Source organism: Ornithorhynchus anatinus, chromosome X1, assembly GCF_004115215.2.
Source record: "Ornithorhynchus anatinus isolate Pmale09 chromosome X1, mOrnAna1.pri.v4, whole genome shotgun sequence".
In the NCBI taxonomy this organism is placed as follows: Eukaryota; Metazoa; Chordata; class Mammalia; order Monotremata; family Ornithorhynchidae; genus Ornithorhynchus; species Ornithorhynchus anatinus.
Window position 1 is genome coordinate 43,875,608 of NC_041749.1, and position 14,073 is coordinate 43,889,680.

Here is a 14,073-nt window from a genome sequence, read left to right on the forward strand (position 1 = left end):
CTCCGCCGGCTTCCCGGGCCAAGGGAGCCCCCCGCCCCCCGGCCCCTCCTCCTCCTCCTCCTCCTCCTCCTCCCGCTGCTCCGGCGCCCGCAGCCCCTCTCCCAAAGTTGGTCCGGGCGCGGGAGAGGGGAGCGCCGGCCCGCACCATGCCCCAGCTCGGCGGCGGCGGCGGCGGCGCGGGGACCGGCGGCGCGGGGGCCGGCGGCGGCGGGGCGGACGACCTGGGGGCCCCGGACGAGATGCTCGCCTTCAAGGACGAGGGCGAGCAGGAGGACAAGCTGCGGGGGGGCGGCGGCTTCACCGAGCGGGACCTGGCCGACCTCAAGTCGTCGCTGGTCAACGAGTCCGAGGGCAGCGGGGGCGGCGCGGCCGCCGCGGGGGAGGCCGAGGTCAGTGGCGGGATGCGGGGCGGTCGGGAGGGGGGCGGCCGGGGAGGGGGACGGGGGTCCCTGGCCGCCCCGGCCTCCCCCCGGCCAACCCCGCTGTCTCTGTCGCCCTCCCCCTCTGTCTCTCCCGCCGCATCTCCAGGCGATCCGGCGAGCTCAAAACCCCCAGAGGCTCTTCCAGGACAAACTCCAAGACCCCTTAGAAGACGGTAAGTTTGCAACCCCCCCGCCCCCTTCCTCCTCTTCCTCTTCGCTCCCTGATTCCCCTCCGCCGCCCAAGACCCCCTCAAAACACAGACACACACACACAGGCACACAGACACAGACACACACACACACACACACACACTGCCCCTTGTCGAGCCGGCCGGGGGCGGGGTGGAGGGGGTCACCAGGGAGGGGGAGGCGGGGTATTATTTTTCTTATCTCCTTCCCCCAAATCAAAACCCAGACGAGTCAGCGAGACTTTGATTTCTTTGGGGGGGGAGCGGGGGGAGGGGGCGAGGAGGAGGGGTTCCCCGGCCCAGAAAACGCCGCCACCCCTGGGTCGAGTCATTTCCTGCTCGTGAGAAAGAGCAAACGGACCCCACAGCCTGGCCAGTTAGCTTCGGGGGGGACTCCGTGGAGGGAGCTGGACCTGAAAAAAAGTTCAGGGGGGGAAAACAAGTTGTTCCGGCCCTGGAAGCAGGTAAACAGGGAGGGGTTGAGGTACTAGGCGGACGCTTAGTACAGTGCTCGGCACACAGTAAGCGCTCAATAAATACGATTGAGTGAAAAAGAGGGGGCTTTGAGGTGGTGGTGGTGGGGGTCTTTCCTTCCCCGATCAGGTGGGTGAGTCTCTGCCAAATCGTAAATCTGACCCACCTCCCGACCCCCATCCCCGAGATTCAGGGCCCCAAGAGAGAACAGATACCTTCCTACCGTCCTCCCCACCGACTCCTCTTGCTTGAGACTTAATCAGTGGGAAGGCACAAAGGAACACCCATCCTGGGACACGTCTTTGGCGGGTTGACTTTTTTAAAAAATTATTATTCTTATTCTTTCAAAGGTTTAAAACCACAAGACGGCGGAGGGATGTACAAAGAACCTGTTTATCCTGGCTACAATTTGCTAGTGCATTATCCACCCAGCGGGTCCGTCCCTCCTCTGGTGAGTCTTGGATTTCCTTATTAACGAGTTTTTTTCCTCTCCTCACCAAACCTAGTGGATATACCGGACCGAGTTTCGTCTAGTTTATCGTTGCTGCTGTTGTTGTTGCATCTGTTTCCCCCATTGAAGGGCAACGGCCCCTTTTCTCTCCCAGTTAGGCCATGCCACATGAAAGCCAACTCGGGGATAGCAGGTAATTAGCGAAGATGGACAGCCTTTCAGAGGCAGTATTATCTGGAGAAATCTTTTAGCAGGCAGCAAAACGCTCAGTGAGTAAGCAAGGCTCCCATCCTGACCCAGTTCTACTGATTATCATCGTGTTGTTTCAACAAATGAGGCGTCCATCCGAAGGTTGTCAGTGCAGGTGGCAGATGGGAGAGGATCTTTTCCCCAGTTCTGATCACTTTCTCCCCAGATCCATCTCCCAACCCCAGGCCTCCAGGGCAGCACTCAAAGCAATAGCTACCTAGCCTCCAGAGAGGCAGCTTCACGGAAAGAAAGCAGCAGCATCCAGCAAAAGTCTTCAGGGTCCCGGTATTAGGGGAGCTGGACTTGGTTCTTCTTCGATTTCAACGGGAAGCTAACCACTCCTGTCAGAGCGGATGGAGCTATTATTATTACTGTTGTTATTCTCGTTATGAAAGGAAGCATTCCTCACCTTGACAGCAAGGCCAAAATTTGAGTGGGTGTTATGCCTGATATTCTGGACCAAAGCGTTTAAAACCCTAAATCTTGGGCCTTGTCCTGGGTAATAGCTTCCGCCGTGAGTGAGTAGAGCTAAAATTTAATTTCTGTTCCCCATCCAACCTGTAAATGAAGTAGCACCATAGGATTAATGGAAAGAGCGTGGGGGGGGTCTTGCTTGTATTAGCCCCCAATTATCTCCAAAGCGCACACAGTCTTCATTTTACTGGATCTTGCCCCGTTTTAAGCAATGTACAGAGGGCGAGGGATTTTGCCGGGCGAGAGCGGTTTTGGGCTATAGACAGTCCAAGGCTGTGGGTAAGCAAGTCTACAAGGGTTTTTTTTCTAGGTTCTGCCAATCGCCCCCTTATCATAGCTCTGATTAATGTAGTTTTTCAACTCCCTAGCCAAAGCCTTCAAATCTCTTAAGTAAGATTGATACTTGTGTGCTGGCGGGCACTGAACCCTGCCACAATGCTTAGGGGAAAGCAGCTCCATAAGTGCTGTCGAATTATGGAATTACACCTATGGAAACTGTGAGAAATGGTGGATACCTTTTCCATCAAGAACGTATGTGTGTGCGTGCGTGTTTGTGTTGAGATTACTCATTATCTCAGTAAATAGATAATGCCCCATATATCATGGCATTTATGCTGTAGATACTCCCTACTGGGCCACTTAAAGTTTAGAAGTGGAAAGGCGTAAAGAACACATAATCCTAAAATGTTTTGGGTTGCAATCCTCATTTATTCAATATTACAATAGGATCAAAGCATTCATTTTATACCCTTATTAGAAGATGCTTCTCCCTCTCTCCTACCCCCTGTCCTCACCCCCAGAGCAGGTACAAAAAGCAAGTGTTATCCAGGTTAACAACAAGTTGCTTGCATTATCTGGGGGAGGGAGGGCAAACTGAACAAAAGAGCCAGCTGCCCTAAAAGGGAAAAAAAAAAATCTGTGTTAACACAGCAAAACTTTGTACCGCATGCAGTCAAACCGTACACAGTTTAAGACCATACTGCTCTCTAAGTGGCACTTGATCCACCGTATATGTGTTCAATGATTTGAGGATCAGGGTGATAATTTAAGATTTAGAGTTTTAACCGCCAGGGGAATATTGCGCTTAATTAAAATGCTTGCCGGCAGAGGATCTTTGAATGTGTAAACAAATGGGATTTTGTATCGTGTTCTGCATCTCTTTTTGTAGCAGAGAGCTTATTCCATCTAACTGAGACTTCCTGTAAACATTCGTAGGCAGCCAGGATTAGTTTTGTAATCCCCTTCTTAAAAAACAAAATAGCCCACAGTGCTTTTCCAAAACTGTCAAAAGCTTCTTGCTATTAAACCACCCTAAATATTACAATTCCCCCTCACACCCACCCACTGCCCCGAGAAGGGAGAAAGCGTCCTCCATCGGGACTCCCTCCAGCCTGAAGTGTGAGGCTCAAGCCGCCACCCGGCACGGACCTCTTCCGTAGACTGACTTAAGGCGGCGGGGGAGGCCGGGGGCCCGATGTCTGCCTCTCCCGGCCCAGTGGCGGCAAACGTTTTAACTTCTTTTTGGTGCCGGGTCCACCGCTCCCGGGCTCTGACTGTTCTAGTTCCTTTCGGGGGGCTAGGGTCTGGTCACCACAACCCAGTGGTTTTGCAATTTGGCAGCCTGAAGGGCTGGGAGGACAGCTCGGCCAGAGGTGGAACCAGACTTCCGCCTGCTTGCCCTGCCTCTGGGTTTGGGGTTTTTTGTAATTAGGGTTTTTTGTGTGTTTTTTTTTTTGTTAATCAAACCATAAACAATAGGACTGCAGCCATCTCACCCCGGTGTCTTCTCTGGGACACTGGCACTGGTTCCCCTGGCAGAAGCCCACACCCTGCAGAGTTGATTCTGGAACCCCATCGTTCTCCCCTTGCCCCCTCTCCTCCCTTTTCTGCCCCCACCCCCCAAACCTCTCCTCCTCAAGCCTCAACTCTGGCCTGGACAACCCCGCTTCCTAGACCTTAAGCTGCTCTGGAGAAGCTAGTCCAACCTTCCTCAGGCCGGGGAGGGATGCCGTGGGCCAAGTTTAGGACTGAGCTTTTCTTTGAATTTCCAAACGAAAATGCTTCTCCGACACCCAGACCCGGCCTCGGCTGCCAACCACTACTTTGGAAGGAGCAGAGAGGAAGCCAAGCTGGGTTTGGAAATACAGCTCCTTGTTAAATGGAACGGTCTCTCCTGGGCCCACGTCCTGGGTAGATGGATCCCGGGAAGGCCCAGCCTCCGGCCAGATCCATGAAATCTCATTCCATTTGAGCTCTCTCCCAAGAATAGTCATGGTGAAACCCCAGAGTCATTGCCTTCTGTTTCTGGATTCATTATTGACTTGTTGGCCCACACCGAGGCCCATCCCACAGCCTCTCTGGTTCTGTTATTTCCCTGCACCATCAGGTGGACTCTGGGCTCCCCAGTAGTTGGCCCCAGCGTGTGGCAGGGTCAGAGAGGGGACGGCAACCCATCGGCAGACCGGTGGCTTCTAGGAGCTGAGGGTACCGACGATTACCCCGCGAGCAAATCAGCAAGTACCCCCATCTCCCATTTGGGGACTCGGAGAGGGTGCTACTGCTAGGCTATTTAAAAAAAATTTTTTTTTTGAAAGGCGAATTTAGGTGGACCCTTGTGACACTCTTCGGGGCTGGCTAATTGTCTCCATCAGCTGTTTCAGAAGGGCCAGTAGTAAAGAATCTTGATTTCCGGCACCCCCTCCACACCCACTTGGCCTTTTTAAATATCAGTCTAACCTTGAAGGGGAGAGCAGGCTGGGAAAATGGGCCGCTCTACAGTGGTCTAGGCCACCTCCCCAGTTTGTCTGCAAGCCTGATTTAGTAGCTAAAAATGGTGTCAGCTGGGATAGCTTTCTCACTAGCTCCCTCCCTTCTGCAACTGACTTTTCTCTAACTTTTTGGGCAGCTAAAAGTGTAGCCTAAGATCTTTGGAAAAGGATTGAAGCAGCTCAACCCAGATTGGGGTCCAGACCAGAACCTCTTTGTAATTCTAAAGTAACGTTCAACATTCTTAGAAGATAGGGATGGGTCTTTAACTTCCGGCGTGTTCTCCCAGGCGCTTAGCTGTGTGACCTCGGACAAGTCACTTAACTTCTCTGTGCCTCAGTTACCTCGTCTGTAAAATGGGGATGAAGACTGTGAGCACTACGTGGGACAACCTGATTACCTTGTATCTACCCCAGAGCTTAGAACAGTGCTTGGCACATAGTAAACGTTTAACAAATACCAACATTATTAATATTAGCACACTGTTCTGCACTCAGTAAATAGATAATCCTGATGATTAATTGCCCTTGCCCCAAGGAATAGAGTAAGGCACACAGAGACAGGGCCTTTGTCCTGAAGGGGCTTAGAGTTGAAGGTCATAAGGTAGTCTTGCCTCCCTAGCCACTTGTCAGAAGGAAAAAAAAAATCGTGCACCAGATACCCGTGATTATTATTTGTGGGGATTGTCAGCAAGTGTTAGGTGCTTTGTCCCCTAACCATTATGCAAGATAACCAGAAGGGCAAGCATCCAGTCTCCATAATTGAAGACAGCCTGCTGGGTAGGATGGACCACTGGGTTGATCCAGTGAGGCCGTTGCCCATGGTCTTCTGTTGGAGACGAGTCATCTTCTGCCATTCTCAGCAGCTAGGGACTGGGATGAACGTGTGTATTTGCCCAGAGACGACACGCTGACTGTGAACCAAGATCAGAAAGCCTCATTTGACTTTCACTTCCTCCTGGCCCCTCCCTAGAGACAAGTAGAAGGGATCGCTCGCTTGAGTTGATAACCCTCAACAGCTCCCAGAAAATTCAGGTTAAAACTCCGTTCCTTTCCTTCTCTGCCTTCCCTAACAACCTGGCCAGCTACGAGAGTCTTCAGCTCCAGAGCCAACCCAAGGCCAGAGCTAGTTGTGACCTTACAGGCTCAGGCCATCTGAATCTTGCTGTGCCCCCAGGGTCTAGCAGGCAGATACAAGACCAAATGCTGAATCAGGTCAGAGTACTTAGCCACGTCTGGCTGAATGTCGTCCCTTGGATCAAGAGAGTTCTGGTGGCATTTACTGAGCACTTGCTGTTTGTAGGGCACTATACTAAGCGCTGGGGAGAGTACAATACAGCAGAGTTGGTAGGCATGATCCCTGACCTTGAGGAGCATACAGTCTACTGGATATACACCCTCAAGCCCCTCCCTTTGCCACAGGCTAGACATCCCTTACCAAGTCACTGCTCCCCAGAAAGCAGTCAGTCAACAGGGTTTACCAAGGGCTTACTTGAAGGTAAAGCGCTGTAGTTGGTGTTTGGGAGAGTCCACTAGAAGCAAATCATATGTTCTTCGCTCTCCAGGAGCTTCCAGTCTAAACTTCCGTCTCCACCTTTTGCTGGGGAAGCTCTGGGTTCAGCATTTACCAGTTTGTTACTTCCCCTGGTGCGGACCAAACTGGAGTCAAAGGTCGTTTGGTTGTGTTCTTAGGCCCCATTCACCAGTGGGGTAACCCGTCGCTGGGGTAAGCCAAGGGTTACGATGCTATTGCCCATTTGATGGTCAACTTTTGAGCCCCAGGGATCTTGCCTCCCACCTCTCCAACCTGGGAATTCCCCAGACCCAACCTGGGGTCCAATGGGAGCTGTGTTCCCTTACATAGCTACACAAAGGCCCCGGAGAAGGTGGCAGACCCCAGGTGGGGATCAGTAAAGTTGTCTGATCAGGAGCCCATCTTTTGCCCTATTTCCTCAAAGATCAACAGGCAAGGCCAGTTTGGGATATCATCCATTTTCTAGGAAGGCGTGGTCTGTCTGGAGGCCATGGATTGGGCCGGTTGGCACCTCCCTCCCTCCCTCCCCACCCTGGTCCTTCTCATTTGTGGTAGTCTGATCATCCTGATGATTTTAAGAGCATTCAGCCTATGCCTGAGGATCTGTTGGGTGGGGCTGGGAGAAGGCCCTCTTCCTTCTGCACCAGCAGGACCACCCTCCCAAAAGCTCAAAGGAGAGGGAGCAGCCCCCCATCCTCCACCTGGTTGTAATCTCCGTGGCCTCTGGCCAAATGGACGGCAGCTTCCCCTTTTGCCCCAGTTTCCGCCCTTCCCTATCCCTTTCCCTCTTCCCCCTCACCAAGTCTGGGGAGGAATGGGAGGAATCTCAGGATATATCTCAGCGGAATGTGTCCACCCCAACTACAGAAGGAGATGAGGACCCAGAGAGGTCCCCCGGGTCAGAGGCTCACCCACCCTCACCGGGCCAGACAGCTGGGGGTGAACCCTGGAGTCCTGACTCTTGTAATCCCAGGTTCTCTTCTGGCTGCAGAAGTAGGATGGGGGGGGCTCCGGCTGACCATCCCAGAGGGCACAGCCATCCCCTCGCCCTCCCGTGTGCCCCTCTCAGGGTAGGACTTGGAGGTTTAGTTTCTGTTTGTTTCCACGTGAAGCCGTTTGCTTCCAACGGGCAAACCTGTTCTGGAAGCAAACGAATGTTACCAGAGAGGTGCCGTGGGCATACCGAGCAGGTCCTGAAGCTGGGCCCCTTGACTGAGAAGAGCCCCTCTTAATATATTGTGGCTAATAGCAGTATATCTCTGGAAATGTTCCTTTCATTTTCATGATGTATCTATTCTTGGCTTTTATTCCCCACCATTCATGTTGGGGGCTCATCTTCAGATGCGACTCAGGATGTGACTTTAGCCCTTTAAATGATGTCACTATGGCACAGAAGCACACTTATTGTGGGAATATATGTAAGTGTATACGAATGTATACACTTACATGTATAAGAATGCCTGAATGTCTTCCTTGTCTTATGATGAGAGGTCCAGAAAGCTTCCATACAGGGAGACACTGATGATTGTTTTGGTGGCTTGGAAGAGGGCAAGGTATTTTACGCAGGGTCTTCTTATCAGAAGGGGGGGGCGAAGATCTCCTCTATGGAGGAGAGAACCACCCTGACTTCCTTGTTGATCTAGGATTGGAGTCCTTTGTCCTACCTATGCTGATTACAGGCTAGAGTTTGAAAAAAAACCCAGGATGCCACTACTCCCCCCCCCCCCCCCCCGCCTCACCACCACCAAAAAAAAGAACAAAACGCTCATTTATGAGGTCTTGAAAATGGGGAATTCTAAATGAAAAATCTTTTAGACATGGGGTTAAATCAAGCCAGTAAACAAGTTCCAGAAATGTATCATTGGTTACCAGCCCCCTATGAGTGATTTCATGGAGAAACAGCATGGCCTAATGGAAAGAACATGGGCCAGGAAGTCAGAAGGACCTGAGTTCTAATCCCAACTCCTGCCACTTGTCTACTGTGTGGACTCGGGCACGTTGCTTAACTTCTTTAGGCCTCAGTTACTTCTTCTATAAAATGGGGATTAAGACGGTGAACCCCACCTGAGACATGGCCTATGTGCTATACAATTATCTCGGATTCACCCCAATGCTGACTACAGTACCTGACACGTAATAAACGCTTAACAAATACCTTTTTTTTTTTTTTAAAAAAAAAAAGGAAAACAAATGAAATCTGCAGGTTGTTGTTTTTTTCTTTTTCCTCTCCCGACATAAATCATTACTCATGCAGAATCAATCATCGGGTATTTCCAAATTTCCCTGCTGCATTTTTGGCACTCAGTTTCCAAAATGTCTCGCACGAGTGGGTAGCACCATCCTGTCTTTCCACCCCCGAGAAGGCAGGTGAGCACTCTGTGTCCTCACCCTACACACCCTCATCCCTCCTCGCTGGATGTCTAGGGCCCCGCCGATTCAGGGAGCTGGATTCCAGTGCTTACTGTACATCTAGAAAGGTGGTGGATTCGATTCATATGGGTAAATTTCAAGTTATTTATGGAGGTGTCACTCGGAGACATTTACGTCTTCGGGTCTGGATGTAGTAATACCGTAAATGGTGAAGTCGGGCAGCAGACGGGCCTTTCACACACCTTAACACTCTGGCTTCCTTTAGTGATTCATTTAATAGCCTCTGAGATAGCAAGAAAATGCCTGGCTGGGTGCCTGGCCCATCCTTTCTGCTACAGGATTTATTCACACGAGCTCTGCTGGGGGATTTTGCGTAGTTTAAGGTGGCAGATGACTTCGCTGAGAAGGTCTCGGATGGTGCCGTGCACTGTCGTCTTCTCATGAAAGATTTTTTCTAATTAGCCATTCCGCCAGTTGTCCTTGGGTCAGGTATGAGTCACTCGACTCCCTGTGCGGTCTGGCAGGGCCCAGCCATCCCGTCTGGAGTCGGGTTGGCCCGGGAGAGCACCTCGACTTGGTGGAGGGAGCTGGAGGGTGGCAGCGTCCTCTTGGAAACTCACTTCCAACTGAGGGGGGCATGGAGGAGGGGGCGCCCGGCCCGGGGACCTTCACCCTCTGCATCTATCTGAAGGGAGCCGGCCAGGAGGACGGCCAGTTTGTCCGATCCGCCTCCTGCCGCCTCAAGAGCTGGACTTCATGCCTCTCTCTCCTACTCCGAGGTTGGCAGTACCGGAAGGGCTGCCCGGCCGGGTGGGTTCCGGAAAAGCAGGCAGTCGGCCAGTTCATGGGCCACCCCCTCCCCCCCCCCAAAAACCTCGGGGGTTGGCAGCGGCAGCCTGATCTGGGCAATCTCCTTCTCAGAGTCAGGATCACCTCATTAGAGGAGAAAAGGCTTCCTGCCTCGCTCTGGCCGACATAGAGCACTGTGCCGTTGCCGGGGGGCAGCGGGTGGGTGTCTGGGGCAGGAGGAGCACAGCTGGGGAAGTTGCATGTAGTAAATCACTCTGCGACTCACTCCCTCTCCAGGTGGACTTTCTCACGTCGAGCTCATTGAGACACTTTCCCCCGGGAAGGGGCCTCCGCGGGGTCTGTGCTTTCATCTCCCCCAGCAGCCTTGCAGCCCTTGTGCCGCAGCACCCTGGCTGGGGTCCCTTGCCTGGTGGGGTGGGCCCCCCACCTCAGAGAACCCTCTGGGAAGCTCAGGCCTCCTCTTGGGTCCCTGTACTTGAGGATGCTCCTTGGGACTGGCGGCTGGCGCTGAACCAGGCCTGAGGACGTTGAGTTTCATGTCCGGGGCGGGAGGATGGAGGAAATACCCTGAAGATTTAGACTGCCTTCGGTTAAAGCCTGAGCTCCCTGTGGGAAGGTTATGGGACCATGATCTTCTGTTATAATCCCATAAGTGTTTAGGACAGTATGCTGCACTTAGTAGGTGCTCATAATAATATTAATAATAATCATGGTATTAAGTATTTACTCTGTGCCAAGCTCCGTTCTAAGCACTGAAGTAGACAAGGTAATCAGGTTGGACACAGTTCCTGTCCCAAATGGGGCTCACAGCCTTAATCCCCATTTTACAGATGAGGTAACCGAGGCACAGAGAAGTGAAGTGCCTTGCCCAAGGCCACACAGCAGACAAGTGGCGGAGCCGGGATTAGCCGCTCACTATGTTGCCCATCAGTGGTTTGCATCATTCATTCATTCAATAGTATTTATTGAGCGCTTACTCTGTACAGAGCACTGTACTAAGTGCTTGGAATGTACAATTCGGCAACAGATAGAGACAATCCCTGCCCAATGACGGGCTTACAGTCTAATCAAGCACTGACTCTGTGCAGAGCACTGTACTGAGCTCGCGGGAAAGTACAATATAACAGAGTTGGTGGGTGTGATCCTTGCCTACCAGGAGCTTCCAGTCTGAGATGGCCTTTTCTCTCTCCCCTTCTCTCCTCTGTAGAGACTCGTCAGTTTCCTCTTCTTCTGCCACCTCTTCCCTTCTCAATCCTTCCTCAGCTCCATTTGCCACTTGCTTCTTCTAGCATCATCATCGTCAATGGTATTTATTGAGTGCTTACTATGAGCAGAGTACTATACTAATCACTTGGGAGAATACAGTACAACAGAGTTGGCAGGCATGTTCCATGCCCACAACGAGCTTCCAGTCTAGCACCCACTCAGTCAATAGGAAAAAAGAAAAAAACATTTAATAAAGGATCGAGCTCCCCTTCAGGCCACCCTAAAGCTCTCTGGCCCTCCCTCCCTCCCTCCCTCCCTCCCTCCCTCCCTCCCTCCCTCCCTTCCTCCCTTCCTCCCTTCCTCCCTTCCTCCCTTCCTCCCTTCCTCCCTTCCTCCCTTCCTTCCTTCCTTCCTTCCTTCCTTCCTTCCTTCCTTCCTTCCTTCCTTCCTCTTTCCAGCCTCAGGGAGACCGCAGGGAATGCTGTAACTCTTTGCAGAGCACCAAGCCACCAGCGTGGGCGAAGAAAGCAGTGCCATGTCATAATGGCCCACTGCCAACGAGAAGGGGGCGCCTATTGTACAATGCTTATTAAATGGTAATGATTATTTTTATTCTAAGGACAAAATTTAGTTAGGCATTAAAAATTTCTCCAGAGGACCTGATTAAAAATGTAATTATTGGATGAAAGGCAGAGCTAATTGGCTGGGATCGTGATATCCTCATTAGCCTGACGTTCCCACAAACTCTCCCAGCAAAGACCGTCAAGTGTCAGTAACCTGTAATTTTCTCCGCCCGCATTTCCACTTCCACGGTCGCGCTGTTGTTGGCTAGGTAGGCGAGGCCTCATCTGGGACGCGTTGGCTCCTGAAACTTGTACTTGGATCTGCACCCTTTAGACACTCGAGAGAAGCAGCATGGTTTAGTAGAAAGACCCCGGGCTTGGGAGTCAAAGGTTATGGGTTCTAATCCTAGCTCCACCATTTGTCTGCTGTGTGACTTTAGGCAAGTCACTTAACTTCTCTGTGCCTCAGTTACCTAATCTGTAAAATGGGGATTAAGACTGTGAGCTCTACATGGGACAACCTGCTTACTTTGTCTCTACCCCAGTGCTTAGAACAGTGCTTGGCACATAGTAAGAGCTTAACAAATACCATAATTACCAAGCGCTTAGTACAGTATTCATGTGCTTAGTACAGTGCTCAAGTGCTTAGTACAGTGCTCTGTACACCGTAAGCATTTAGTAAATACGATTGAATGAACGAATGATATTCACCCCATCGTCAGCCCCATAGCACTTATGTACACACACAGAATTTACTTAATAATAGTAATGTTGGTATTTGTTAAGCGCTTACTATGTGCAGAGCACTGTTCTAAGCGCTGGGATAGATACAGGGTCATCTGGTTGTCCCACGTGAGGCTCACAGTTAATCCCCATTTTACAGATGAGGTAACTGAGGCACAGACAAGTTAAGTGACTTGCCCACAGTCACACAGCTGACAAATGGCAGAGCTGGGATTCGAACCCATGACCTCTGACTCGCAAGCCCGGGCTCTTTCCACTGAGCCACGCTGCTTCTCCATTCAGACATTATACTAATGTCTGTTTTCCCTCCCTAGACTTGTGCTCCTTGTGGGCAGGGGACAGATCTGTGAACTTTGTCGTACTCTACCCAGTGCTCAGTAAAGTGCTGTGCACCGACAGTAAGCACTCCTTAAGTACCACTGATTGATTGAAACCAGTCCGAGCCAACAGGTGTCCCATTTGGTCTCGTTCTAACCTAGCAAATGCTTTGGCTACAAAAGAATACGTGTGTTGGGCTGTAAGGGAACATTCATTTTGATTCTTGGAGCCCAAACAAATGTTAATATTTTATAACACTCCCTCTCTCTGCCCCCGCCTTCACCCCCATCCTCCTCTTGCCCTTTTCAAGCCATGCTTACTAATAGGTATGTTGCAGAGGGCTTTGGGCAGACAGGCTGGTCCAGAACTCCTTAGAAATGGGTGCTTCGCAGGAGCTTGATTGCAGCTAAGACACTCCATTTTGCAAATGTTTGTGCTTTCCTGGAATGGGATGGGGCTGAGCCTAACCGAGGCCGGACTTCTATAATAATAGTGATAAGAACAACTGTGGTATTTGTTAAGCACTTACTGTGTACCCAGCACCGTACCAAGGGCTAGGGTAGGTATGAGATAATCAGGTCCCTCATGGGGCTCACAGTCGAACTAGTAGGGAGAGCCCATATTGACTCCCCATTTTGCAGATGAAGGAACTGAGGCAGAGAAAAGCAAAATGACTTTCTCAAGGTCACACAGGAGGGATGTGGCAAAGCTGGGATTAGAATCCAGGTCCTCTGAGTCCCAGGCCCCGGGTTCCTTCCACTAGGCCTCGCTGCTTCTCGTATCCCTCTCCTCCTGAAAGGGCAGGATCCCTCTTCAGGTTTGGGGTGGGGGGGAGCAGGGAAGGGCAGGAGAGACTTCTGATCAGAAAGCCTAAGATCTTTAGCCCTACCACCTTCATCTGTTCTCCTAGCTCTCTTGTCCTGGATGGCACCGATCTTACCCGACTCTGTCACCCTTTAGGCTCCATGTCCCCTGCTTGGGCACCCCACCTCAACTCCAACAGCCCACCGTAAGGTTTCGGGTTATCCACGGCAAATTCGGAGTCCTTAATTTCCCAGCTGTCCCCCAAGAGCTGCCCCGATCTTGACTGATCCTGGCTAGTTGCAGTGTCACCATCCCAGCCACATCTGGAAATGCGTCTTTTAGATTGGAAGTTCCTCGAGGGCGGGGAGCCTATCTTTCACTGCTGTTGTACTCTCCTAAGCACTTGGGACAGTAGCCTCCCCACAGCAGGACCCAGAAGAGCGCCCTGCTGCTCGCTGATGCTCCATAAGCACCATCGATTGTTTGGCCCACTTAGAAAATCACTGCCGAAGTCAGTTATCGATCCTCTCGAGGGCACTGGGGGGTGGGCGGGAGTGGGGAGACCGGATAAACACCAGGACCAGGGCAGTCCTAGGCTGCCAGGCTCATAATCGCAGTTCCATCACTGGCTCGTTGTGTGAGCTTGAGCAAGTCACTTCACTTCTCTGGGTCTCAGTTCCCTCCTCTATAAAATGGGGATT

At 51.6% G+C, this 14,073-nt stretch overlaps 1 protein-coding gene across 6 annotated transcripts in view; it reads left to right on the forward strand.

The window, feature by feature from the left end:
* The first annotated feature begins 216 nt into the window (after positions 1 to 216).
* TCF7 (transcription factor 7) overlaps positions 217 to 14,073 on the forward strand; it is a 127,957-nt gene continuing 114,100 nt past the window's right edge. For all 6 annotated transcript variants that reach the window (XM_029051591.2, XM_029051592.2, XM_039910301.1 and 3 more), the window contains exons 1-3: positions 217 to 389; positions 529 to 595; positions 1,435 to 1,535. In XM_029051591.2, coding sequence (XP_028907424.1) covers positions 240 to 389; positions 529 to 595; positions 1,435 to 1,535 — 318 coding nt within the window. In that variant the 5' untranslated portion in view covers positions 217 to 239. The remainder of the gene's footprint in view (positions 390 to 528; positions 596 to 1,434; positions 1,536 to 14,073) is intronic.